The sequence below is a fragment of the Sprattus sprattus genome, assembly GCF_963457725.1.
Source record: "Sprattus sprattus genome assembly, chromosome: 6".
NCBI lineage: Eukaryota > Metazoa > Chordata > Actinopteri > Clupeiformes > Clupeidae > Sprattus > Sprattus sprattus.
The window spans coordinates 27,183,855-27,210,461 of NC_137925.1; the positions used below are offsets into that span (position 1 = coordinate 27,183,855).

Consider the following 26,607-nt stretch of genomic DNA (forward strand, 5'->3'; position numbering starts at 1 on the left):
AATGAAACCTTTGAAGAGGTAATCATGAAGCGATTTCCTTGTAGTGATAAGATATTTTGTAGCTTTGTCTGATACATTTTAGCTGCACCCTCTTCACATTTTGGTGAGTGATTGTGTCTTCCCTCAGTGAGATCAGTCACTGCTGTCCGAAACAAGGCTTTTGGATCCTCGTTGTACAAAATGAATGTTGCCGATCTTAATTGATCTTAATCAAAGTTAAAAAGCAAAGGATTGATCTGATAACTCTGGTATCGTTGTCATCAACACAGTGCCTGATGATAAGCATAGAGTACGTATCTGTCTCTGAAAACAAAGTCCTCTGCTGTTTCGTCCTCCCTATATCTCCAGTCTCCCATGGGGAACATCCGAGTTCTCAAGGCAGTTTTACAACCACAACACAAGCTCCGGCCCTTCCAATTTTCAGTGTGACCTCCTATATGAAAGGTAAAGAGATAAGATTATTAACAAAGAAATCCTAAGTAGTCTGTACAGCCCTGTTTCAATTTTAATGTATTTAAATGCAAACACATTATCTACCAGATGGCCACTAAAACAGGGTCGTTATGAATGTTACCTCTGTCCATTCGTTGTTTTGAGCATCATAGGATTCCACAGTACTTAAGTAAGACTGTCCGTCATATCCCCCAACGGAATAGAGTCTGTCTCCTAGAAGACAGACACCGACACCATCGCGGGGAACACTGAGAGATGCCACGGTTGTCCAGGTGTCTGTTTTTGGATCATATCTGTAACGACAGGAAGGGACAACCATCATTTTGGCACGATTGGCAGACTGCAAATAACAAAAATCTGCCAATATGAAAACATACGTAAAAATGCTTCTGATGATGAAAGAAGCTGATGACTGATGATGACAGTATGTTTATCAAGTTGACTGCATCCAAGCTTTTAGAAGCTTGTAGGTTTTGCAATGATGTTTCCTACCATGTTCTAAAAGGAATCTAAATTGACGGTCATGCTTTATGAGCGTCAGTAGATGGCGCCAAAAACCAAGCAATCGCAATTTATTTCACACTCCTCTTCTATGTTGTCCTGATAGTTCTCCAGCTGGAGAGAAGATAAATCTGCGGGGTTCTGCAGGAGCGCCTGCTGTGTTGACATTGATATTCTGTTGATAGTCCATCGGCTTTGAACAATTCTTTCCCTGAAATTCCGTATCACAGAGCATTTTGAATGTTATAGGATCTGGTGTTTACCTTTCAACGCAGTCGGAAAGGCGAGAACAGTGATTTGAAGCTGGTGCGTCATGCCCTCCGACTGCATACAGGAAACCGTTGTATGTGGCCACACCTACTCCACCTCTCCGCTTGGACATGGGGGCACACATACTCCACTTGTTGGTGTGGGGATCAAAACACTCCATTGACCGAAGGCATGAGCTACCATCGCGACCACCTACTGCAAACAACCTGCACAAATACAAGGATACACCAGTCATACTTTCCACTCGCCGAATACAATTATACATTTTAATCACTGTATCTTTGAATTTAGAATACATCTGTCACAGTGATTTGTTTCACATCAGAGCAAGTCAGCGTGATCGCACAATAACATAATTTAGAGGCATAGCATTATGATCCTACAGGTAGCACACGTGGTGGCAAATTGTTGTCTGGACTTATCCTGACCCTGTCATGGTGAAGAAATTGCTCAGTCAGTCTCTTTGCTACAGTGTAACAATGGACTCCATTTTCTCCGGTAAAAAACAAACAGCTGTGCTTTTTCCATCAGTTTGTGCTGCTGCTCTGAGGCTGGACTAATGTAAAAGACATTTGAGACTCTCTGGTCTCTGAGCCCATTACCTTCCCAGGCAGGCATTTGGGGGCAACAAAATATATTGGATGAGACACCTAATACAGACAGTGTCATTATAAGAAGCTGGGGGGGGGGGGGGGGGGGGGGGTGGAGAAAATGTATAATCATAATCAGCAGCGTAATGATATTGTGCAGGATGGAATTTGTTTCTAGTTTGAGACAATAGGCACATATCATGTCTCTGTCTGGTGAATATTGAGTAGTTGCCATGGCGTCTCTGCTGCGGCACGTGACCAAATAGAGTGGGCTTTTTGACCACCACAAGTTCAGCATAAAGCATGCTTTGAATATCGGACTGCTGCCTTAACTAGCGGCGGCCGCGGTAATTGTGAAGGCTGTAATTACTTACTTCCCATTGAGAGCGGTGACTCCCACAGTGCTGCGCGGGGTAGACATGCTGGCCACATAATTCCACTGCCGCGCCTGGGGGTCCCATCTCTCCACTGTGTTCAGATAGCTCCATCCATCATGTCCCCCTACTGCATACATGGGTCCTTCCAGCACTGCAATGCCTTCTCAACAAAAAAGGAGAATCATTATTATTATGTTTACGATACGCATACATTTAACTGCCACATTTATTTGTAACGGGTTTGAGCAGTCTGGATTTACACATACAGGGGGGAATTAAATTAGAGTTGAGGGTTGAAGATTGAAATGATAATAATGAGGGCAAGAGTCAAGTAATACATTATTACTCATGTATTTTCAATTTAACCACCAAAACAGTCATGTACAAATAGAGTCTTTTATTCAATCTAGCTTAATATCAGAGCAGTGAAAACTAAAGACCACCCACTTACATTAAAATACCAAATAAATCTGCAACCCCAACCCCCGAATGTGGTTGCTGTGAGACAATCTATCTATTATGTATTCATGTTGCATCCTACTGTCTTCTCCGCAGAAGAGCCCCTTATGCTTCTCCTATAAATCTTGGCATGCAGCTCTTTTTTGTACTTGATGTATAAATAGCTCCTTGACCAACTGCAATATATACTACCTTCTCTCGTGTAACCTTCAGTAACCTCAAACTGGCAGTGCACAAAGGGCTTTCATAGTAAGTCTGACATTTTGTTCAGGCTGCAGAAACATAACATTGTTCAGGGTCATCTGCAGACTCCAGACCATTGATGATAAGCCGTTACATGTGATACATGATCTTCTAGAAAAGGCTAGTAAGTATGTCCTGACAATGCTGTATTTAAATTAGCACACTGGCATATCTTTAATGTGATACACACTGTAATTAGACTAGCAAAAATTACATTATGCATGTGAATGCTCAAACCATAACAAGAAATCCATTTTCTTTGTGTTCCATGTACAGTATTTTGACTTATTGTTGTAAATGATTTGCATTTCATATGAATTCTCTTTGACTGCCCCCAGTTTAGTTTTGATGTATGCTGCTGTCTTTAAAAGCCTGTCGATATTTTAGACGTCGTTATTTGCATTTGATTTCTGTAATACTCTTCACAGTAGGCTACGTGTAATTTAGAGAGCAGGTTTCAAGTCCGCCATCCATCTTTTATTAGTCACAATATTATTGATGCAGTGCAGATGTTAAAGAGCTACAAATAGAGCTTTATGACTTTCAATCCACACACGGACTGAAATTGCTTTCTGTAGTACTCCTTCTATTTTTTCTGTTCCTCTACCATTTACCCCCCTCTATCATTCCCTTCACTGAACCGTTCGTTTCTCGACAACACAAATTATCCTACTGTGCTTTGACTTTTCGCTAGGTACCATATGAACTTTGAACTGTTTTGACATTAGTGCATAGAAAGACTGTGGCAGTGTAAGAACATGTCTTCAGTGCTACCAGTACACCACATGTCCTGGACGAATAACCTTATCTATCACAGCATTCCCATCACATCATTCATAACTCACTCACTCAGTATGCTTCACTTTAGAGCACTCTAAAACCAACCTTAAACCCTTTTTCTACATATTGTCTAGTTTATAGTGAACACTCTAATTCTGTGCAGTTTCTATGAGATTGAGTAGCAGCATTATACTGTTTTAATTCATCATGTATAAATGTTCCATTCTAGATACTGCACTGGCATTGTGTCATGTTCTCCTGGCATTGGCTGAGAAACCAGTGTTATACCAGTGTGTTCCCAAAACATATGACATCCAGCTCTGTGTGGGAGGCATCCAGTAACGCTGCACTCAGTCTATCGCCACATATGTAATTTATGTCTTCGAAGGGGATCCAAAAGAGGCCGCTTAATGCCCTACATGGCTGTTCATTTAGTCTGACTTGTCAGCAACAATGCTTTTAGACGCAATTCTTGTGGTATTATGTCTAAGGCCTCAGTCTTGTAAACCAACAAGTTCACTGACAGCCACTTAATAATATTAACATGCCGCTGGCACTTAGTTTAATAAATAATAATAAATATTTTAAATAAACAAATGTTTATTTTGAAGTCATATCTGAACAGCCAACAGGGGGACCTCCTATTCAATTAGACAAGTTTGAATGTGCACACAGGCATAAATGACTTAAATGCTCTTGACATTTTATTGTGTTGAACACCACTGAGAAGAAATGAAGAATTGTTTGTGTAATTGGTTGTCATGGTTACACTCCACTGTACCAAATGGGAAACCTGGGGCTCAAAATGTTTTCTGCCTCCATTTGGGGCCAGGAGGTTAATTTCCTATTCAGACTGTAAGATGTCAGCATCTATGCTTTGACTTCATTGTGGCTCAAGTTATGCTCTAGGCCTCACTGATCTGTTTTGACTAATTACATTTGACAGCCTCTGGAGAGAGCTTGTCAGTGAAAGTCAAAGACAACACAAAATCTCACTCTTATAAATGAGTGTGTAGGCTGCTAAAATGGCTACAAAGAAAAGTACAAGTAGGTCACAAACGTACCCAAACCATGCCGGTGGGTAGACATCGGTGGCATGGTGGACCAGAGCTTGCTGATTGGGTTATAGCACTCCACCATATTGGAGGTCTTGAGGCCATCCCTTCCTCCAACCACGTAGAGTTTGCTGTCGATCACTGCAACTCCAAACTGCAGACGTCTCCCGTTCATGATGCCGACCTGAATCCACGTGTTTGTTCGGAGGTCATACTTCTCTATTGTAGTTGAGCCTGAGCAAGAACACAAGTTGGGTTGTTACAGTTCTTTATATTGCATAATCATTATAGATTTGTCACTGTTAACTACACTCTTGATGTGAACTGTTACACTTCTTCCAGACGTGCTGAATATTCTCCACCAGCCATGTGAAAGTAATTAATTAAGTCACATTTGTGTTCTATATGAATAAGTATTAGGGTTGTCAAAAAAAATATGGTAGTTAAAGTTAATATATAGTAATACAGTGGTAGTTATAGTATGTTATTCAACTACACTATATAAAAAAACAACATTGCTTCTGACCGAGGTGAAGCAAAGTTATAAGGCTCAGGTTTTCTGGTGACATAAGTTCGCAAGCTATCAAGATTTGATCAGTGCTTTAGCTGTGGGTATGGTCTGATGTAACCTAAGTTAGTTGGCTCGTTACTTTTAGACAAACTATGAGATGTGTAAATCAGTAATGAAGAAAATGTGTTAACCTAACCCTTAAATGAAATTCACTGAATTATCTGTTGTTTGCCATTAATGTGAGGTGAACATCAATTGCATTTAATTTAGATTAAACAAAGCATGTCATTAATTAGATCATTTGTTTATTCTCTTGTCAGCCCTGATATATATAAATATATATTAAAAAAAGGAAAATATAAGGATATCAGCTACTATAAATGCACGGTTATATTGATTGTTTGCTATTTATTGTACTTGACAAGGACAGCAATGAATTGCTGCAATTTGAAATCATGTCGAAATCATTCTGACAGAGTGTAGAATGAATCATGCCAAAAGCAAACATGACTAGTCCAGCTCCAGGTTTCAAGGTATTGCCTAAGGCTATGCTCACCTTTTGTCGAGTCCATCCCTCCCACTGCATACAGAGCGCCAACAGTGGACTTCCTTGGTTTGGTTCTTGGGCTCTGTAACATTGGCCGGCGCTCTGGCAAGAGATGATACTTCATTGCCTCCATGAGAAGCTTTTGACACTCCAGATCTTCGGAAAACATTTTATTATTTTCCAAGTCAGCCAGGAGCTGAAGGAGAAAAAAAAGCAATGTAGCGTATTATTTGAAAGCCTACACACCTCAGTAGAACTAGTATGGTTCAATAAAGATATTAAAGAAATATGTAATTTGGCTTTGGCAGACCTGAGGGGGCAGAAGAGGTAGACGGATCAAAGCCAGAAGCACACCCAGGTCTTGCTGACGGTGCTGCACGTCGTAGCGCACCCACGTCATCAGAGCCTGGAAGATCGTCTCCTCGTCTGGAACATTTATGTCATCACTCGACAGGAGCTTCACTATTTCCATGGTAGGAAGGAGCAGGAATTCCTGGTTCTGGATCACCTCTAGAAAGTTTTCCTGAGGAAAGAGTGTTGAATGATCAGTGGCAGAGCTATGAGGGAAAAAAATTGCAGAACAAATGGAAAAAAGATAGTATGTATGCTCCCTTCATAGCTACATCAGTGTTTGCTTAACACATTCATTCTTGTGTTCATATTTATGTTTCATGTTTGGGTTGCACTTTGTTCGAAATGTGTTAAGAAGACCTACATTATGGAAATGGTCAGTCATTCTTAACAGCTTGAAAGACTTTATTTTTCCCTGTGCAAGTGGTGTTTAATAATGAGCTCTCAGTGGGGTTGGTAAGACAAAAGGCTGAATTACTGTAAATGAAGAAACAATTCTAGTGAGAATTGCATTCCTTCCCATTGATGCCGTTTCTGCTCTGAGCTAGCAGGTCGGCAGTGATTTGCTTGATCACTTGTTCAAGGACATCTGAGATGGCCTTCTGATATAATGGCTTCATTCTAGATAAAAGAGATCATGAAGGGAGAGCAAATCTTTTCAGCCGCGTTCAACTGAACCTCAGTGAGCAGGGCTTATTGCCAAGCAAGGACCTTCGTGACGCATGCCCTGATGAAATGCTCAAGGATTCATGTGTGTCACTAGAAAACTGAAATGCTCAAGGATTCATCTGTGTCACTAGAAACACAAGAGTCCCATTGATCATCAATCAGCTACAGAATGAAGCACTTCCCATATATACATCATGTGATCATGCCTTCAAAGCGCACTGGAGACGGAATGAAATGAGTCCTGTTTATTGATTTTTCTTTTGCAGTCATTGCTTTGTGGAGATTCCAGTCCTGTCGCCAGTGGCTCTTGACAGCGATGCAGATCCATTAGTGCAATTACCCCCACATGAACCCAAAAAATGTATTTAATATCATAAGCCTTAGCCTGCAGGAAACAATCGCTTAAAAGCCACTTGGAGGTAAATGTTTTAACTTGGGACTTTAAATGTCAGCAGTAAGTAAGAGCTTAGATAGAGGATGTGCGTCTTATAACAACTGAGACTGGCTGAGAAAGGGGTTTGATGATGAGTATTTCATGTTTTCACCTTTAATCCAATTGAAAGTAAATACAACGTATGACCTTTTCACTCAGTTTAATCCAAAACTATTCACTGTGCCCCTGCTTTATACATCTGGGAAGCATCAAATAGTTTGATGTGTTTGTGTGCTGAAAATATTAATAACATATTTATCCTCTCTGCACGGCAGCAGATAACAAGATTTGTTCAAAAAGCTTTTCTGTGGTTCTCCTGAGAGATTCCTGTTTTGTCAGTCAGCCGAGGACCACTGCTACCTATAGTATCATCGCTACGAGGCACAGCCAGGGTAATTGGCACAGTGACGGCTTCACACGAGGAGCAGGATGCCACCATCAGAGGCAGGGCGAAAAAGCGCTGGAAAATATGCTTATCAAAATGGAACTTTTCTGTCTGAACCCAGCGGACTGTGGCCTAGGAAGCCGATGCTCTCCCCACGTTCATTATGGAGGCGATTGAACAGGAAGTCATCCTGCTTGTGCTCTGTGATTAGATTAACCCCTCGGCTCTCTGGGAAGCCCTATGTAAACAGCCTCTGCAGATGTCCTTCAGGCGATAACAGCCATCTCCCTAAGTTGTTTCCGCAGCAGGGCTGATATGTCATCCTGCAATGCTGTGCTGTGGACCTAGATCCCCCTGAAGAATATCAAAGGCATCGCGCGGCCTTTCATGAAAGCTACTTTTAAGTGTTCTCACACTGAAGATGGTCAACACACATCCTGAAATCAATGCCATGCCTTGCTATGCCAATAAAAAGTACCATTTTATTTCTGTCCGCGCCTGATTCTCCCTGTCAATAACACGAGACATGAGAGTGGATTGATGGATTAAATTGCTTGTCAAACTAATTGTCTTCCTCTCAGTGTTTCCCCTGGTTGTTCCCCCATAATAAAGCCACTGAGCGGTCCATATGATTAGTGGCACTTTGAAATGGAAAATCGTTTCTTTATCAGGCTCTGTGTGGATTAGACGTCTTCATCCAGAGTTGCTATTAGTATTTGCTGAGAGTGCACTGAGGCCCTACCATTGTGTAATTATGGGCTACGTTCAGCAAGTCCACGCATCCTTGCGCATCAGCAAACGAGCGAATTCCTAGGCAGTTGGACGGGTGGAGCTGTTTCATTAGGAAGTTACAGCAAACTTCAATAACTTGCGGGAGCTGCAGAAGGCACGCAGCAGCGAGAAGGCTTTCAATGGTCTCCTCCTTCAGTTCTAAGACCCCTATGAAAATAAAGAGCAATGCATCAAAATTCATCTTTATTGATTTTTCAGTGCACACTTTCCACATATAATTTCAGAAATGTGGTCTATCTGAAGGATGACCCCTATACATACTGTGTTAGGTCATTTGGCCTTGTTTGCCTGAAAAACAAGATATAAACTAAAAATCGCTGCCACCGAAAGTGAATAAGCTGCCTCTTGACAAGTGTCTCTTTCTACAAAGGTGCAGAAGCACAATTCACCTGCCAGAATTTCAGAAATAATTTTAGCCAACAAAAATAGGTAAATCAGGTTAGAATGTAGTATATTTATTGCAGACTGGAATTGGAGAAGCACCCCTAGACAGAGTATGAATGAGGAGAGCTAGGAGAGCTAGAAATGCATACATCTGAATAAAAAGAGAACAGCCCACGAGGTATAGTTCCTTTTTCATGGTCTCTTCCTATAATCTTGCTGCACCTTGTGAAAAAAAAATCCCCAAATCATTGGACTCTAGTCTCTTTATTGGACTAATTCATGAGCTTCTTAGCATATAAAAGCAAATACTCCTCAAGAGGATCATTCTTTTTGTCTCCCCTGGACTATAAAAGTTAAAAGTGTCATCTGAAGGCTCACCAGTGTATGCAAAATGAACCAGAGATCGCAGTGCCTCTGGATCAACGCCTTCCATTTTGATCTCCTCTTGTTTCGCCTCCCTTACATCATTGGTGAACATGGCCGCAAAATAGTCAGAGACGGCACTCAGAACGAGCCTGCAATGACAAGAAATACAACAACTAGGCCTAGAGTGGAATAGGAACATCTGCTGACAGAATGAGTATGTTCAATAATCTCAGCCTAGTTTATTTTACACACGGTATTTGTGTTTCCTTATAACTGTATTTGAGGTTTTTGTGTACACTTCTTACAGCCTTGTCTGTTGTGAAGCAGTCTGAGGTACACAGCTACAGAGGAGCTCTTAAACTATGTAAACATCATTCCGCTAAGTATCCTGATAAATTCAAAATTGGTTGCGTTGCACCTGAAATAATTTGAAACAGAGATCAGAGACCATCTGATCAAATTTTGAAAGACAGATCATGTAATCACTGCATCCAAGCCTACATGGTCTTCCTTTTCTTCCTTTCCTCTGAAGAATATATAAACCTACTATACATAAGCTTATGCCAAACATGTGGGCAACTGAGATCAGTCCCTCAGATCGTACACACTATCCATATGTATTACATTGATAACCCAGCCGACCTGTGCGCAGGGATCTTATGATCTCCGGCGATCAGAAGGACGTCACACAGCTGCTTGTGCTGAAGGTAGGTCTCCATCTTGCGGAAGGTCTGCTCTGCGTGATTTGTGGCTTGGAAAAACTCATCCGAACAGTTCGTGCTCATTTTGGAATAGCTGCTCAATGTCAACCTATGAAAACAAAAGCAAGGTCGGAGGTCAGCGATGCGAGCAGAGGTGGTACCTCGTAAACCCTCACCGACCTGCGGGAGCACGTACTATGAGGATGTTAGAGCCGCAAAAATAGAGGATATTTTACAACAACATCTGCCACATCTATCAGGCTCAGCGGATGGAGGTTGTCAGTAAATCAGTGCTGACACTTGATAGGTTGCTCCTGTCAAATTGGCTCCTCAGGGACCTATCAAACCCCTATTAAGCTGTAGCGGCCATTATAGAAGACACAAATCTGAGAGATTACACAGCACAGAAGCATGAACCTGCGATAATTCAGCGTTATCCCAGTCATTTTAGAACTTGCCCAAAGAAGAGCACTGAACTGAGATGACACCGGGTGTCAGGCTGACCAAAGAGTTGCTATGTCAGTTGTGTGTATGTTGTGCATCCACCAGATAACTGATCCAATAACAGCTTGATACAATGGTGCCCAGAGGGACGTATGTGACACTGCATATCTTCTTCCTTCACACTTGACAGGGCTGAAATAAAACCATTACAGCTAAACTCCGTAAATAAGAGGATCAACAACCGCAGTATTCCAAAGGGGCAGCTTACAATCTGGGCAACTTCTGCCTTCCAAAATGTTTTTTTCCCCCCGACTTGTCTTTTTCTGGGCATCTGGCTATTGCTTCAGAGCGTTGTGATACTGTTCATACTGAGTTTCCCTCCCTGTGGACCAGTAGATTACATGCTGTTGTTCGGCAGCAGAATAATCCTTCAAACTCATTGCAAATAATTCACACATGTTATTTTGGTATCCTTCACAGCGCAAATCCGCTCAATGACATTTCAGCAGTCTGGATCACAGCTTGAGCAGTGAAGCTGTCTTGGGCAATAGAAGGACAGCAAGTTAAATCTAGTGTTATTTCTAAATAAATACTATCTTCGTTTTCTTAAATAGTAGTACCATATAAATATTATTGATGGTAGCCTAGGAGACTTTATACTGAGACACAACATGCATATTATTGTGTATATTCTATATTTAGATGCTTTTAGATGCTAAGGATGTGCCTCAATGATAATTTTTTTTTACTTTATGTAATTTTTTTATACTTAATTTCTTAGTTGTATAATGGGTTTTGTTTATTTATTTTGTCTGGTTTGTTTAGTTATGGTTTGTTTATTTATTGTTCATCTATATTGTGTACCCTCATTCAGGGCATTGTTGCAAAAGCCCTGTGCTCAGTCAATTCTCCCTGAATAAATAATGATAATGATGATACGTATTTTTGTATGTTACATTACTGAGCAACGTTTGATACCTTGATATATAAAGTGATATTGAACATTTTATGTAAGAGGACAGCACTTGTGGTGTAATGTTTTTAACAACTGAACAAACTCTTGGTGAGCTTTAAAACAGTTAAAGATGTATGTACTTGTAAAAGGAGAAACATCCTCTTAATTTTATGTACTGGCAATAAAGTTGTAATTATTGTGTATATCCAATTGAAGGCTGCGATAGTGAAATCAATAGGTCTGCGACCCGGAAGACAGTACATAAAGAACATTCCACACTATGTCCTTGCAGTGGAGGCCATTTGTGTACCAGCAGAGTAATGGAGGTACTGGTAATCGAGCAAACATCATATGTGGACCTAAAGCAATCTGCCTCCTTTTGCTTTTGCCTTTGCAGTGATGATGATCCTCCTTCTCCAGAGTTGACTGGAGTGTGTGTTGCCTGGTTGCTCTGTGAGCTCATTAAGGTACCCGACAGATAGAATATGCTGTTGTATCTCTCATGTTAGCTGTCAGGGGCTTGGAAGGCTAGCGGATCTTTTCAAGTTTGAAGGGAGCTGCCAAACACAGGACACCTAAGGACTGCACAGGTGTAATCCAAGTCAGTGGCGAAGGTCTTAACTCTTAGCTACAATAGTATTCGCCCTCAGGCAGAATCTTAAAGTTATAAAATGGAAATAAGAAAGTTGCACAGGGACGAATCAGTGTTTATCAATCCAAATATGAAGTGCTTGTCTCTTACCGCTAACATGAGCTTTCACTATGACAAACAATTGGATGAAAATGTTTTACGTGTAAAAGTCACTACATGAAGTGACTTCCTTGGAATACATGCACATATTTATTCTAATTGACCCTGGAACCATGCAACATCCCTTAATATGTATCAATGGGCATCCTTGTCATGTTCCCTTGCTTCCTAGTAACCTGATGTTATAACCCAGTCCCTAATTATGCCTGAATCTATGTGCAAATCTACCTAAAGGTGGTGAGTGGTCTTTCTGTGAAAAATGACATGTTTAGACCTACAATAATATTGTATATCTGAAGGGTCATAGTTGACAATTGTCCCTGTATGCTGGATGTTTTTTGTTCAGGTGTTTCTTGTATGCATTTGTTGACAATTTAAATGTGCTAACAAACAGTACCAGTATATAAAGTACACAGAAGCATTTTCATTTTTTACAAAACAAAAACTTCTTACCATGCCTCAAAATCAAGGGACTCTGTTGCATGGTGAGTGTAGTACGTTTTGGTTTAAGGGTGCCCAGAAAGTTCAGCATTTTAATGACTCAGTTTCAATTCTCCTCTCTGAATGAAAAAAAGAGCTGATAGCTATCACATGGACTTGTTTGTTTTATGTTAAATACTTTGGTAATTTATGACACTGTCACCATGGTTCTAGCCTGCCCCAGGCTTGCCTGCCTGAATAAGACGTAAGGCACAATGAGAGGGGTAGTAAAATCTAGATGCAATGCCTTTATATCAGTTCCCAGGCAAGGGGCAGGGGACTTTTTTATGTCTTCCAATTTCATAGACCTTAATTGCTTTTGTATCACATCCTGAAGAGCTGTAAATTTCCTTAAAATGTTTACTTTTGTCAGAGAAATGGAGCTGTTTACGTAGGCTCTTTGTGGCAGTAAAAAAAAGACCACTAAAACTGGGTGATGTTTTCACACACATACACACACACACACACACACACACACACACACACACACACAAACACACACACACACACACACACACACACACACATACACACACACACACACACACACACACACACACATACACACACACACACACACTGCATTGAATGAGTATGCACATTTCTGAGATCAGAACATACTCACACATGTATTACGAGAACACTGTCTTGAATGAGAGTGCACATTTCCAAGATCAGAACATACTCACACATGTATTATGGTTTTGATGTAGGTATTAATTTCCATATCCATATTATATCATTGAAAATGATGTATCCCCCTAGCTACTGTGCAACATCATTTGGAAGAATCTAATAACTGGAAATGTGGTTTGGCTTTTATTTCATTTCATTTGATCTCATTTTTAATTCAGTAAAACAAATAAAAAGTGTGGCGATGCAATACAGGTATAGAGGTTTTCTCTTCTCTTCAGAGACAAAACAAACATTGCTCTGGCAAAAAATATTGAACCACCAACTAAATATTAAATACACGTCACTCAAGGGAAAGGTATTTGGTTTATATCATATGAAACACAGCCAAGTTATAAAAAAAAACTACAGTAAAGTAAGACACTTTGAGAACTCAAAACATCAACATCTGAACTTATTATTGCTTATTGCATGCAGGACACTTATTGCATGCTATAATATATATTTATTTAAAAATATAACTGACTACAGTTTGGGATTTAGTGTTGCCTTTGACTAAGTAGGTTACATTATAAAACCACAAAAGAGAAGAGCGGCTATAACTGTTTGAGAGGTAAATTACACTGTAGCTGCAGCATTGTGAATGTGTGAAACTGCACGGTTGGACTCACATTTTTAAATCAATACCTTGTGGGAGGATGCACATTTAGTCAACCCACATCACTGAATTGATCTGAAAATAGAGGATTCCAGTAGAACCACCAGGCTTTCTAGTATTTTTCTAGTATTTTTCTCTTTCAGCTACACAATGTTCAAAGCTATTTATGAATGTATATGTGGTATATATTATATGAGTGATGGGTATGGACTACAGTGCACGATAGACCATCAGTTGATATCCTGTAATAAGGCCTCCTGTCAAGCTTATTTCAGTTCCAGGTTCCAGTTCAGCCAGTGTTTGAGTACATCAGTGAGGAAGCTGAGAGCCGTACCACGATACCAGCCTCAAGGCAATGACCTGTTGCATGCCCAGGGAATCCCTGGCACAAGCAGAAAATGTGCCTCGGAGGCGATTCAATCCACGATTTGTGTTGCAAGGCATCATGGGATGGCTCTGTAATTTCGCATAATTTTGTCTCACTATTTATATGCACAAAGAGTCTTGAATTAATGTCACAATTTCTGGGCTTCGGGCATGAAAACAAAGGACGATCTGCCACACACACCTTGGAGTGCTGCTGAAGATGAGAACAGGCTGTAATCAAAGGGAGAAGGTCTTCTGCACACGCAGGTCCAAGTCAAACCACACTATTACAGGAGAGCTTTTGGTGACTTTGTCCTTTCCAAAATCAGCAGCTTTCAGAGTAGCCTGAAGGTATGGACTAGCTTGTAGTAGAGAGGTGTGAAGATTCAGTACTTGTGCAATGAAATAGGTCTTTTAATAATCTATCAGAGTTGTGCTGTGTTGTGTTGTGTTGTGTTGTGTTGTGTTGTGTTGTGTTGTGTTGTGTTGTGTTGTGTTGTGTTGTGTTGTGTGGTGGTGTGTTGTGTGGTGTTGTGTGGTGATGTGTTGTGTTGTGTTGTGCCCAAGTGTTTGGTATTGTTTCCATGATACGATGCTTATTTTAGCTAGGGCCTCAGTTTATTGGCTTCATGTAAATATTGCTTTCTGAGAGAGCTGTCTTGACTGAGCTTTAATCACCCCTTTGTTCCGACAGCAACAAAACCGATCAAAAAGCCACGGGGCTCCCGAATTAATGCATCAGTATTAACGGTTTCTAGAGTGCAACTGAGCTGCAAAAAAATCGCTACAAAATACAGAAACCAATTCCTTACAATCCTGAGAAATTGTCAGATTATGTCTCATAAAAAGGTTTATCAGCACTCACTCATTTTATAATTCTACGTTAGGACATCTTGATTGCAAAGTGTATAGGCAAGGTATATAATAATTATAATAATAATAATAATCACTATGTCATTATTTTCAGGACAACTACAGGATGGGATGCAATTCATGGTTCATATTCATGAATTTGAGTCTATTTCACGTCCCACGTCCTCAACATTACACACTGATATGCTTGACCTTTCGAGATGCAGCCTTTGGCAAGTTCCAATCACACACTTACACAGTCTTCCTTTCTTTGGAATGATTTTTTCCTCTAGTGTGATAAGATAACATTGCATAATTCTTTTTTCAAGCATGTTTGTTTTCCATGGGTGTAGTGATTTGTTCACATGTGTTTGAATTGAAGTGAGAATAGACATAGAAGGGCATGGTACAGGCTGTGGAAAATAAAACATATATACTTTTAGGAGAGAACACTTGATTGACATTTTACTTCCTTCCTTACACCTTTATGGATCTTTGTATTCAAAAAGTGGAATTTAAAGCCTCATCATAGTTCCCTCAAAATTACAATTCCATGGTTAAAACCCTAAGAGGAGTTGAATGAATTCTACTTTCAAAGAGGATTACAGTATGCTGCAACTGAGTCCCTTGTGGCAGTTTGTTTCTTGGAAATCTTCTTAGACACACAGACGGCTCGACAAGACTACATATTTCGTTAGATCATTTCTCTCTCTCTTTCTGTCCTCTAAGTCCGGTGAATTGACTACAGAGGGACTCTATCTTCTCTCTCTAACCTTATCTCTATTCCTGGTAATACCGGGATTTGTGTGCTAAAGAATTATTTTCATTCAGTGCAATCACTTCATTGAACCAATCAAAGCGGAGCGTCTGTTTATGAGATAACTGCCCTATCCAGAGGATTCAGACACTGCTGTGCATTCCTGGAACCATTCATCTCTGGCCGTCCACCGGTGCAGGCCTTTACTGCCGTGTGGCATTTCAATATCATGTTGTTCTTGTGATCTTGGGGGGGGGGGGGGGGGGGAATGTCACCGCACACTGGAATGGATTTGACTCAGACAGAAGTTTGTTTCATACTACAGTGTTATATTTCAGTCTATCAAAATAGGTCCAGAATTATGTCAAGGTAATTCAATGCCACATATGACCATCTAAGGTGGTTTAATAAGAACATAAAATACCTTTTCCCTTTATAACCAAGGGCACAAATGATCTGCACTAAAGCCAGGAGCCTTAGCCGAGGGCCTTTGAGCTAGGATATATAGGAGGGGAGTAGCTGGTGATGGAGAGAGCCATTGCCTTGTGTCTCCGAGAGCCCATGAAAACTGCTACTGCTACAGTAATGGGGATGAGTTATTGTTTCAACATGCCTTGCAATCTATGTATGAATCTCACTTGTCATAAGGCAACGTAAGCATAAGTTCTGCTCCAACTGATATAATGATAGAGGATATAAGGTATTTCTTATCAACTGATTCATTATCCATCATTAAATATTTTAGGTTTTATGTTGAAATTAAAAGGTGGCACCCTGATGGTATTTTAAGATTTGTATGTAAGAAGAAGTTTCAATGGGGCTTCAAAAAGAACGGGGTGTGGTATAGGAGGAAATTCACTTTTTTTCAGTAATAATTTGTTGAGGAAAGTGCAGAGGCAAAACATGCACTCCTTTTCCAATTGAGATTTGATATCAGGAGCCATCACCTGATACTGCACTGCTGAGCCTGAGGATTTTCTTATTCGCTGCTGAATGTGCAGATTTAGCAATTAGTTTGTGGGTTTCATATTTATTTATGGACTGTTTCTGTATAGGGTTGGAGCAGGCACATCTCCGGCTACCTCATACAGAGGGGGAGACCATTTACTCTCTGTCCCCATGGAGAATCCCCTCACTATGAGAATCAGTTTCTGGCTAGTAAACAAACTAAAATGGTCCATGAGCAGTGATATTCATGTTCATTAGCATCTTGCTGCATGCATCTTTGAGCTCTGGGTATAAACACTATCAGGTGAAGCAGGTGTCTATGAAGGCAAATGTCTTTAACTGGTTTCTTGTGCATTGTGTATTACCTGTTTCTTTGTTTCAATGTGTTACACAATGTATTAACTAATTGCACCCTCATGATTGAATATACCAGTTAAGTGGAGCAGGCCTAGAAGCAGGCTAGATTCCCATTTGAATTTCAGTAGCAATAAATAAGGCATCTCATTAGTAATTTCAAACTCAGTTTGGTTGTGTTCTGCTTATTGGAAACCCTGTAAACATTTAGCAACCACTTCTTATATTGTATACCTTGCCTGGTGTTTTGCACACTGAATTGCTGTGATGCAATCTGCGGAGAGTGTTACCTGATAGAATGCCTGCTTTAGGTACACGTCAGCTGTACGCCTCCACATATCTAACCACCCGCAGACTTACCAGCCCAAGCCTATATGTACCAGGCCAGCTGTCTTTGTGGTCTCTCTCTCACCTCCAGTATTGTCAGCCTTTCCCCATCATAAACTGCACACTGCATACCTCCCTCTGCTCTCCACCTCTGCCTGTGTAAGAGTAGGTTATAATCAGCCCGGAACAATGGGAGTCAAGGTGTCAATGTCAACAGTTTATGAAGATGCCATGAGTCTCCTGCGAAGATGAAGCTTTTACAGCCTATTTGAGTTACTATTCATTCCTGGGGATGCTGCTATCATAACTCTCCAAGGCAATTTAGTGAGAATTGAGATATCCTTCAAAATAACAGCTGCTGACTCAACTCTCCTGTATTCCCTTTATGAAGGGGTCAGGGACGAAATGTAAAGGACCCCTTACATCAAGTATCAAACCAAGGATAAATTGCACTTTCAAACGCTTTAATTAATTTTCCCATTTTAAACATCCCAAACTATTATACTTCTAATTCTAATTAAGATTACTGATCGCAATGAAGGTTGAATTTGTCAAGTACTGTAGGTGCACTGTGTGTATGTGAGTATTTTATCTTGCAGCATCATTCACAAAATAAGGCCGACAGGATTATTCTAATCACTAAATCTGTTGCTGATTCCATGTCACAAAGAATAGCCATTTTTGATCTTAGGTGTGACCATGCAAACAAAATGTGACTGCTAGTAATACAGAGTCAATATAGACGAAGATAAGGAGAAAAAAGCTCTTTTCACGCAAACATGCACTGCCTGAGCTGGTCTGGCATTAATATTGATGTAGCATTGGGTGGTGCAAGTTCGGATCAAAGTGTTTTGATTGAGTCGCGATAGGAGAGAGCGAGATTGATGTTTGTTTGTTTGCACAGTGCCATATGTTGTAGTCTGGTGGACCCTGTGACACTGTAGTGAGTAGACCTGCTGTCAGTCTGACAGTCCAGCCAAACAAATGATATCAGACATCACAGATTCTGCTCAGATTTCTGGCCCAACCACCAGTAAGGGAGCGAGGAAAGAGAGAAATCCCCCTCTGATAGCAGCTTGACTGAGAAAAAAGGCCTGAATTTTTTTTTTTAATGGCGTAAGCAAAAAACGAAGGTCTACCAATGACACACGTACAGACACAAATCACTCTCAAGAGGGTACTGCAGTTCCACTATTTAGTTGTGCATGGTTGCAGAGATAGAAGAAATGAAGTAGTCAGTATAAGAAGAGTAATTATGACTATGAAAAGTGATATCTTCATAGCGGTTGCGGCTTGTCATATTTTCTATGTTGAGCTATTTGTCTGGCCTCTAATGATCACAGCTGAGATGGTGACAAATTATGCATCGCTGGTTTATGATGGGAAATTTAATAGGGAACCTCAGCTGTAAAAGCAAATTGGTGTGAGCCTTTTTGCCAGCAACACATCTGTTCAGCAAACAAGGAAATCTAATTGAAATACATTCATCACAAATTCCACATCAAGATATGGAGAACGCATCATTACACCTTGGAATATAATCGACATTATCCTGGGTGCTCATATTTATATGCCTTATATGTAATATGTAAAATGTCTAATGAACACTGAAGGTGCCAATTTTTTTGTGTTTTCTCAGTGTTGAGAACTATTTTGATAGAGCCTTACACAGCTATAAGTTGCTATCACTTTATATAGCTAAACGCTATAGGTTTACACAGCAATTCAACAAATATGTATATTAATATAATAATAATAATAATAACTGTAAATGAAGCTCTAACTTACAACTATCACTGAACTACACACTACACTAGACTCATATCCAGACCTGATCACTGTGTTACTGTGTTACTCACTGTCAGTTATCAACAAATATAGCAAATAAAAATAAATCGGTGAGGGGTGGGGCAGGGGGATGTAAAATGACTAGAACCGGCAGTGAGGAGAAACTACTGAGAAACTACTGTAATTCACAAATATTGTAGCCCTATACTGCAGTTTCTTATCAGTCTTAGCTGCATATGTATTCAAACTTGGTCGGTTTCATATACTCCCATACAGGGTATCTGGAAGTTAATTCAAAGATACGGTATATTGTATGTATATGTGTATATATAAATATCTATACACACACGTATGTGCAAAGTTGCTGCTGCTCTTGGTCTCAGGTCTCAGGTGAAGGCTTCACTGCTGAAATCATAATGATGATGAATGTAATTATGTGTTAATTTAATGCACCCACTAGTTAAACTGGTAGCTTAATGTGCAGTGCTACCGCTGCAGTGAATCCCCACTAAAAATGAAACCACATACAGACACAAAGAGATTCCTTGGACTTGACTTCTCTCTCAAAGACAGTGGGATCAGTCTCTCTGGAGAGCCCAGGCTGGTCTAGTTCCAGAGGGTTCAGGAGTGAGGCTTTCATCCCTCAGCTCTGCATTGCTTGCCTTTGTTACTATTTCAAAACAAGAGATAAACAACTTCATAGGGAGGGGATGGGACTCCCAAAAACCAGGACAATAATTAAAATGGTGACCACCATTAGATATACTGGAAAACATAACATAGGGAAAAGGGGAACCACTATGTGTGTAAGATCATGATGAATGAGCTCCTGGTTCATTGATAATTTTATAGTCAGCATGTTTTGCTTCAAGCTCTAATCTGAGGACGGTGACGCGATCTGAACATGCTGACATCTCTCGTATGTACAACTCAATGGCTTGTCCTCCAGGCCTTATTATTATTACCTCCAGCAAGGAGGTTATGCGATCGGGTCCATTTATTTATTTGTCCGTCTGTCTGTCTGTCTGTGGACAAGATTTCTCAGAAACTACTGGGCGGATCTTTCTGAAATTTTCATAAGAGGTGGATCTTGGTCCTGGGACAGGATGATCGTGATGTGGATCCGGATTCTGGATCCGGATTTGTGTACCTCCTTGCTGGAGGTCAGAAATGTCTGATTGCTCTTGTTTGAATGTGTTTTTAATGAGCCTTTAGAGTGTTCCAGGACACTGGAACCAACTAAGCATTAAGCACTATTAAGAAGCAGAGATGAAAGTGTGTAACCAAATATTTAAACGTCTAATGGGCGAACAACATCTTGGAAGCACAGTATTATATAACAAGAATTATTTCGGCTAGGCCACAATGTGGTGTTTTATCAGTATGTTCATTAGGACCAGGTTAGCATTTCAATGAAGAGCAAATGTCTGAAGCCTCAAACTATTTGTTCGGCTACAACCAAAGTATAGATTAATGCGTTTCATAACAATATAATTACCAATGATGTCTAAACTTTGCCAGTGTATTCATCCAGCTAACAAGATTTTAAAAATGATTAGTTTCCAGAGGATTTAGCCGCTAGCCGGATTTATAAAGGTTACCCCTCCCCAGTCACACTCACACTTTCGGTTGCTGCACTGTCTACCCCTTTCGCTGTCTGCGTCATTCATGGAGGGAATTATAACATTAAAATAAGGTGACACACCAACCTCGCGTCGCGTTGCACTTCTTATGAGATCCCAAACCTAACATTTGCATCTGAAACTGTCTGCTAGGGCACAGAAATATTCTTAATACAGCGCATGATATTTGACCATTACCATGGTGATGGTGTAACTAGGCTGACTCCACATTAATTCATCGCCTGAAATATTTTATTTATTACATACCATGATCAAATTTGGCTGCTTTACAGGCTTTAAGACGAGCTGCTGCATTTGGGAAATCAAGCCCGCTTGAGGTGTTTAAAAAGGTGATCACAGTTCACACCTCAGAGTGGCAAACACGCCAATCTGCTACTTTTCTGGAGGCCTTCGCTTTTTAAAAGGAGCAGGGAGCACGGAGCAGGGGAAGAAATATGTGAATAGCTGAGCTCATTTTCACATGATGAAAATATAATAATATCAAGAAATTACTAGATTTAGTAGACTTGACATTTCTCATCACATTTCACTTCTATTCTAAATGCTTACAAATCTAGATATAGGATTTATGACAACCTCTGCCAGATAATACACATTATCAATTATTATTTCAATGACTAAATATCTATATCTCAAACAGCCTTATCTTAAAATATAACTATATCTCAAAATAGCTATGTATCTTAACAAAACTGAAATCTGCCATGTTTTCTGTAACATTGGCAACAATCCATGTATTACAATCAGATTCTCAATCAGAGAGTACAATTTTGAATGTGACACATATGCATCATCATTCACTTCACCCCTCACTTCAATTTACATTCATGTATGAGACAAATGACATGCAGAGCCAACAATACATTTCACCTTCAGCTTATTTCATCAAGACCTGAATCCGTTTCATTTTCACATGAGGTCCATAGTAGAGGCTTTGTGAAATACATCACACTGCCTGGACCCATACGCTTCCACACATTTCCACTCAGGAGGCAACCTTTTTGATGCCCTTCTAACTGCAAGACTGCTTTGCCCCATATCAGAGCAATGTTTTTTAAAAGTCACCCACACTAACCAAAATGAATAGACTCATTGCATCACTTAATAAAATTGAATTTGCTCTTATTTATTTTTGCTTTTACACATAATCCTGCAGAGTTGCAAAGTCTCTCTCTAATTCATTTCTTCACAATATGCTGATTTACAACGCAGACTACGGTTTCCCCCATCATGAAAGGACACACATGTGAGAATATCATCTGCCTTTCAGAATTGCAGGTCGACATGATCGGTGACATCATGCCACTTCAAACAAGGATTAGAAAAATCCTACACCTTAGGTGAAGGACATATTGCAGTATTGCCAAATATAGTGCTTAGCCCGATAATACTGGCTCAACCCCATTTGCCATTATCCTGGGCCATTGCTTATGGACGAGGCAGCAGGTCAGTATTTACATGCAGGGTATTGACCTTCCCTTCCATTAAATTAGAACGAGAGCTACTCCTTGAGAGGAGGGTCAATAGATACACTGTCCTGATGGACACTGAGATTAACCTTTTCTTTTAACTTAAGTGCAGAACCCTGGTGTAATTGCAATTTAGTTAGTCTGACTTCATGTTTGACACAAATCTGTTCACCCAACTAAGATTGTACTAACGACATACACAAAGCAGGTAAACCATGAAATGAATAGTTTTGAGTCTATGCCTTATTTTTTGCGGATTGAGTAGAATACATTTGAATTTCATCTGAAATGAGAAAAAATTGCAGAGGGAATATAAATTGGCCTGAATTGTCATTTATTGCCTCAATGATTCTCAGTACAACCAAGTCTACAGTTTATCACATAGGCTACACCACATAGCCTCATACGTGTATGTAGTACCTTGAGAACAGTTAAATGTGCTCCTACAAAAATAACATCATCTGCTACAATCATGCACTTCATATGACATTTCATGTGTTCATTTTTCAGCACACATTCAGTGTACTTGTAGACTTCCCTCTGCATTACATCTGTATGTCCTATACTTAAAGTACTCAACACTTTCAGTGTCCTAAAAACTATTTACATCTGAGCTTAATCTAATTAAATGATGCATAGTTGCTGTGACTATTTAAAGAGCAATGTGGATACACTGAACTCATCAAACTCTGTTAAGTGAGGCAGGATCTGCGTCATAATCAAAGGAATTTACTATAAGCGGATATATGAAACACTATTTTCGTAATGCCTAGCTGTTAAGCTGCTTTGCTTGTCAACATCCAGAAGGTGCATGGAAGTCATGAATGGGTGTCTGTAGACAGGTCATACATCACGCTCGTTTGAGCAGGGATCTCAGTCTGTGCTTGCCCCCTGGGCCATCTTTCCCCAAGCCTATCTGAGGTCGAATGGTAGACGACTGTCTCTTTATCTCACATGACATCGTCCTTTTAAGTGGGGGTCAGCCATGGCACTTCCTTTCACAAGACAGCCAGTTTACTTCCTGCCTCATTGCAAAATGAAATTATGCTGGACAGAAGTACATTTTTACAGGTTTCTCTCACAGACAAGGCACTTAATGCTCGAATATAAAACAGCTGTGGGATCCAGGAGTTCATGCTCCCATAAATTTCTATCGATCCTGGTAAACAAATTAAAATCCTTCCTTTCACTTCTGCTATACAGATAAATAACATTTCTAGCATGGATAATTCATGGTTTTTCCCTTCCCAATTTGATAGTGCCTGCGCCAGAATTCTCTGATGTAATGCTGGTCTTCCTGTAACATTTATAACTCAGTGGATGAATGCGTTACGATGCACGGGGGGAGAAGGAACCCTGCTGCAGGTTATGAAAATGCAGTCTAATGACTGACAAGGAATCACAGCCAAAAATATCACAACTTCAAATTTGAGTTGTCTGAAAAAGAACAGCACAAGATTGTGACTACTAGTGCTTGCAGTTATGTGGTCTTCCTAATGAATAATACATTTCCAGGATATGTTAGAGCTCTGTGTTTTTACCCTGTGCACTATTTCATTGAACAATCCCCAGGTGTGCAATAGTGACGGCTGCTCCTTTGGTGCAGATTTGAAACCAATATCCCCGGAAGAGATTTAGTAACCTGCTTTAATAGAGCTCAGTGGGACCAGATATTACATACACAAGACATAAATGACACAAGCCCCTTCATTAGTGAGTTCAGGCATAAGCTCATTTGTGTTAAGAGTCACCATAACAATGTTCCTCCATGCTGGTCCAAACTTGATATATGGCACCATCGTGAAAAAAATCTCTTGCGAGAGTATGCATCTGTTTAAAAGAATATTGCTGTTGGGACTAAATTGTTTTACTGTACGCCTGTAAGGACACTCTGAAGAACCTACATTTTTTGTTTTAATTTCTAAGATTACTAGTTTGATTTCCGAAAGTATTGCTGTATAGGTGCACGGGCACGTCAACTTCTGTCTGTTTTGTTGAACGAGAGCTTTTACCTTTCTTTGGCTGCCTCCTCCAGAGGGTCCTCTGGGCTGGTCTTCACTGTGTCCTGGCTGCGGTTGGCATCCCCCTGCCCGCTGTTGGTGGGCGAGCTGGATTTGGGAAGCTCCTCTTGGCTCTGTAGCTGCTGGATAATATTGTGTTGGTTCCATGATTGATGGCTGGGTCTCACATAGACAGGCGTGGGTCCGGGGGTGGGTGCCAGGATGCTGTGCACCGGACTGTTGGTCTTTCGGAGCCCTCCTCTGTCCCGGGAGTGACTCTTCAGCCGGCCCTGCACAGGTGTTCCCCGGTGGTCGAAGCCGTCCGGCTGGAGAAAGCCTCCATTCCCCGCTGAACTTTGTGAGGAGTGACTGAACCAGCGCCAGCGGAGCCTCAGGATCTGCTTCACGTCAAACTCCTTCTTCCCTGACACAGACATCCTGTTCTCAACCAGTGTGAAGGCAATAACACATGGATGGGACACAATCCCAAAGACAGAGAGGCAGAGCGCCTGTGCCTGAATGTCAGTGTGCGTTCTTGCTCCTCCTCTTGTCTTGGTCGGTTCGTCTCTGTGCAGTCGGTAAAAGGAGAAAGAGTGTGCTGCTTTTGTCTGTGCCAGAGCTTTTTTTTTCTCCCTCCCTCCAACTCTCACAGCCACTCCTGGTGCTCAGTTAATGCACACGCATGATACACTCTCCCCCCTTTCTCCCTCCCTCCTTTCCTTCTCCTCTGTCTCTCTCTTCCTGCGCACCGAACACACACACACACACACATGTACACACACACGCAGACATCCACACACCCCCCCCAAAAAAATTTAAAAAACGGAAAGGAGAAAGCATGCACGCCCAACCCAGATTCCACTGCCTCGCGATGTTGAGCCGCTCTTACCAGAGGAGGTGGAGTGCCATGCTGACAGGATGAGGAGGTCAAACCATAAACAAGGAAAACATGGAGCAGAGGAAGGAAGGCAGCCAACAATGCCAGCTAGCTATCTCCTGCTAGCAGCCCCCTCTCTGCCTCACCGCTGTTCACTGTCTTTCCCCCTCTCTCTCTCTCTCTTTCTCTCTCTTGCTCTCCCCCCTCTCTCTCTCTCTCTCTTATGTGCACACACACACACACACACACATGTGCACTCTCACACACACACACACACACAAACTCATGCGCACAGAGGTATCATCCTACATGCTCAGCACAGTCCCCACATCTGACAGGATCCCGGGGGAACCAGGCTCCATCTCTCACTGCAGGAAACCATGCAGAAAAATTATTCTCCTACCATCATCCTCAAGCCTTAGTGATAGACAGCTAACCAATAATACACCTACGAGGAAGACTGATTTTTTTTTCTGCAATGTTTGGGGACCCGTATATTGTTTAGGGATTTCACTGTCATTAAGATGCAATGGCAGTAATGGCTTTATTACAGATAATGAAGGCAGTGAATGTGTGACACTAAAAAAAAAGAAGAAAAGATTGTGCTTTGGCTGACTTCCCCAAAGATGTCAAATGGTATATGTCCACAGGGCTAGAGAAGAGGGCAAGCCATTGCACTGGTATAAACCAAAGCACCCAGCACCCAGCTTGCTGCACTTACTTCACTTACTCCCCCCCTTCTCAAAAACCAGTATTAAATCAGTAGTACACACCCTCTCAATATACACTGACAAGGGCCTTAAAGCATAAATAACTTCCAGTTTCATTGTTGGCTCTCACCTATAGTCTTGTGCTATGAACTATACTCAAAAAGGTATACTATTAAAAATAATAATTATAATAATATTAATGACACGTTTTAGACATTCCACAATTTATTTAAAGAATTCTCCACCTTCTCCATGATAGCCCTTCAAATTGCAGACCAGAGACCACCACCCACCCTGGAATGGTTGCGCCCTGTGAGGAGATAAAATGGCGTTCATTTGGCCTACTGAGAGGATGCGATTACATACTGACTTGTGGCAAAAGTGGCTTAAATGTGCCACAGAGTATCTCATTCGATTCATGGGCTCCTGCTGAATACAAGGGAGTCCTATACAGTCCTATAGTCAATGATTTATTCATATGATGTGCCTTCAGCTTACTGCTCCATTGTCAGGCCTCACAAATATAATGCAGCTATTCTATGAAATCGTCCTGTTTTCTATGTAGCAACACAGTGGGGATATTGGATTGGTTTATTGCTCGGTTTGAATAGCCTTGGCTGGGCCTCTTGCACATTTATGTATTTGGTGTGGTTCCCTTGACATAAGCACAGTAACACTCACTAATCCGTCCATTTTTAATGTGAAATTTCAACTGTCAAGCAGCTACG

At 40.8% G+C, this 26,607-nt stretch overlaps 1 protein-coding gene across 3 annotated transcripts; it reads right to left on the reverse strand.

Annotated features, from left to right (window-relative positions):
• Positions 1 to 24,729, reverse strand: klhl4 (kelch-like family member 4; the record flags this gene model as incomplete). Of its 3 annotated transcripts, none has more annotated exons than XM_080841297.1 (11): positions 1 to 433; positions 575 to 746; positions 1,218 to 1,430; positions 2,189 to 2,351; positions 4,738 to 4,962; positions 5,796 to 5,982; positions 6,097 to 6,309; positions 8,367 to 8,563; positions 9,179 to 9,315; positions 9,809 to 9,961; positions 24,305 to 24,729. In XM_080841297.1, the coding sequence occupies 11 exons, from the start codon at positions 24,727 to 24,729 to the stop codon at positions 374 to 376; spliced, it is 2,145 nt and encodes a 714-aa protein (XP_080697423.1). In that variant the 3' UTR covers positions 1 to 373. The 3 variants fall into 3 exon arrangements, with proteins under 3 accessions (XP_080697423.1, XP_080697421.1, XP_080697422.1); XM_080841295.1 differs by having other exon boundaries at positions 9,809 to 9,976; XM_080841296.1 differs by having other exon boundaries at positions 2,189 to 2,354; positions 9,809 to 9,976.
• Positions 24,730 to 26,607: the final 1,878 nt, after the last annotated feature.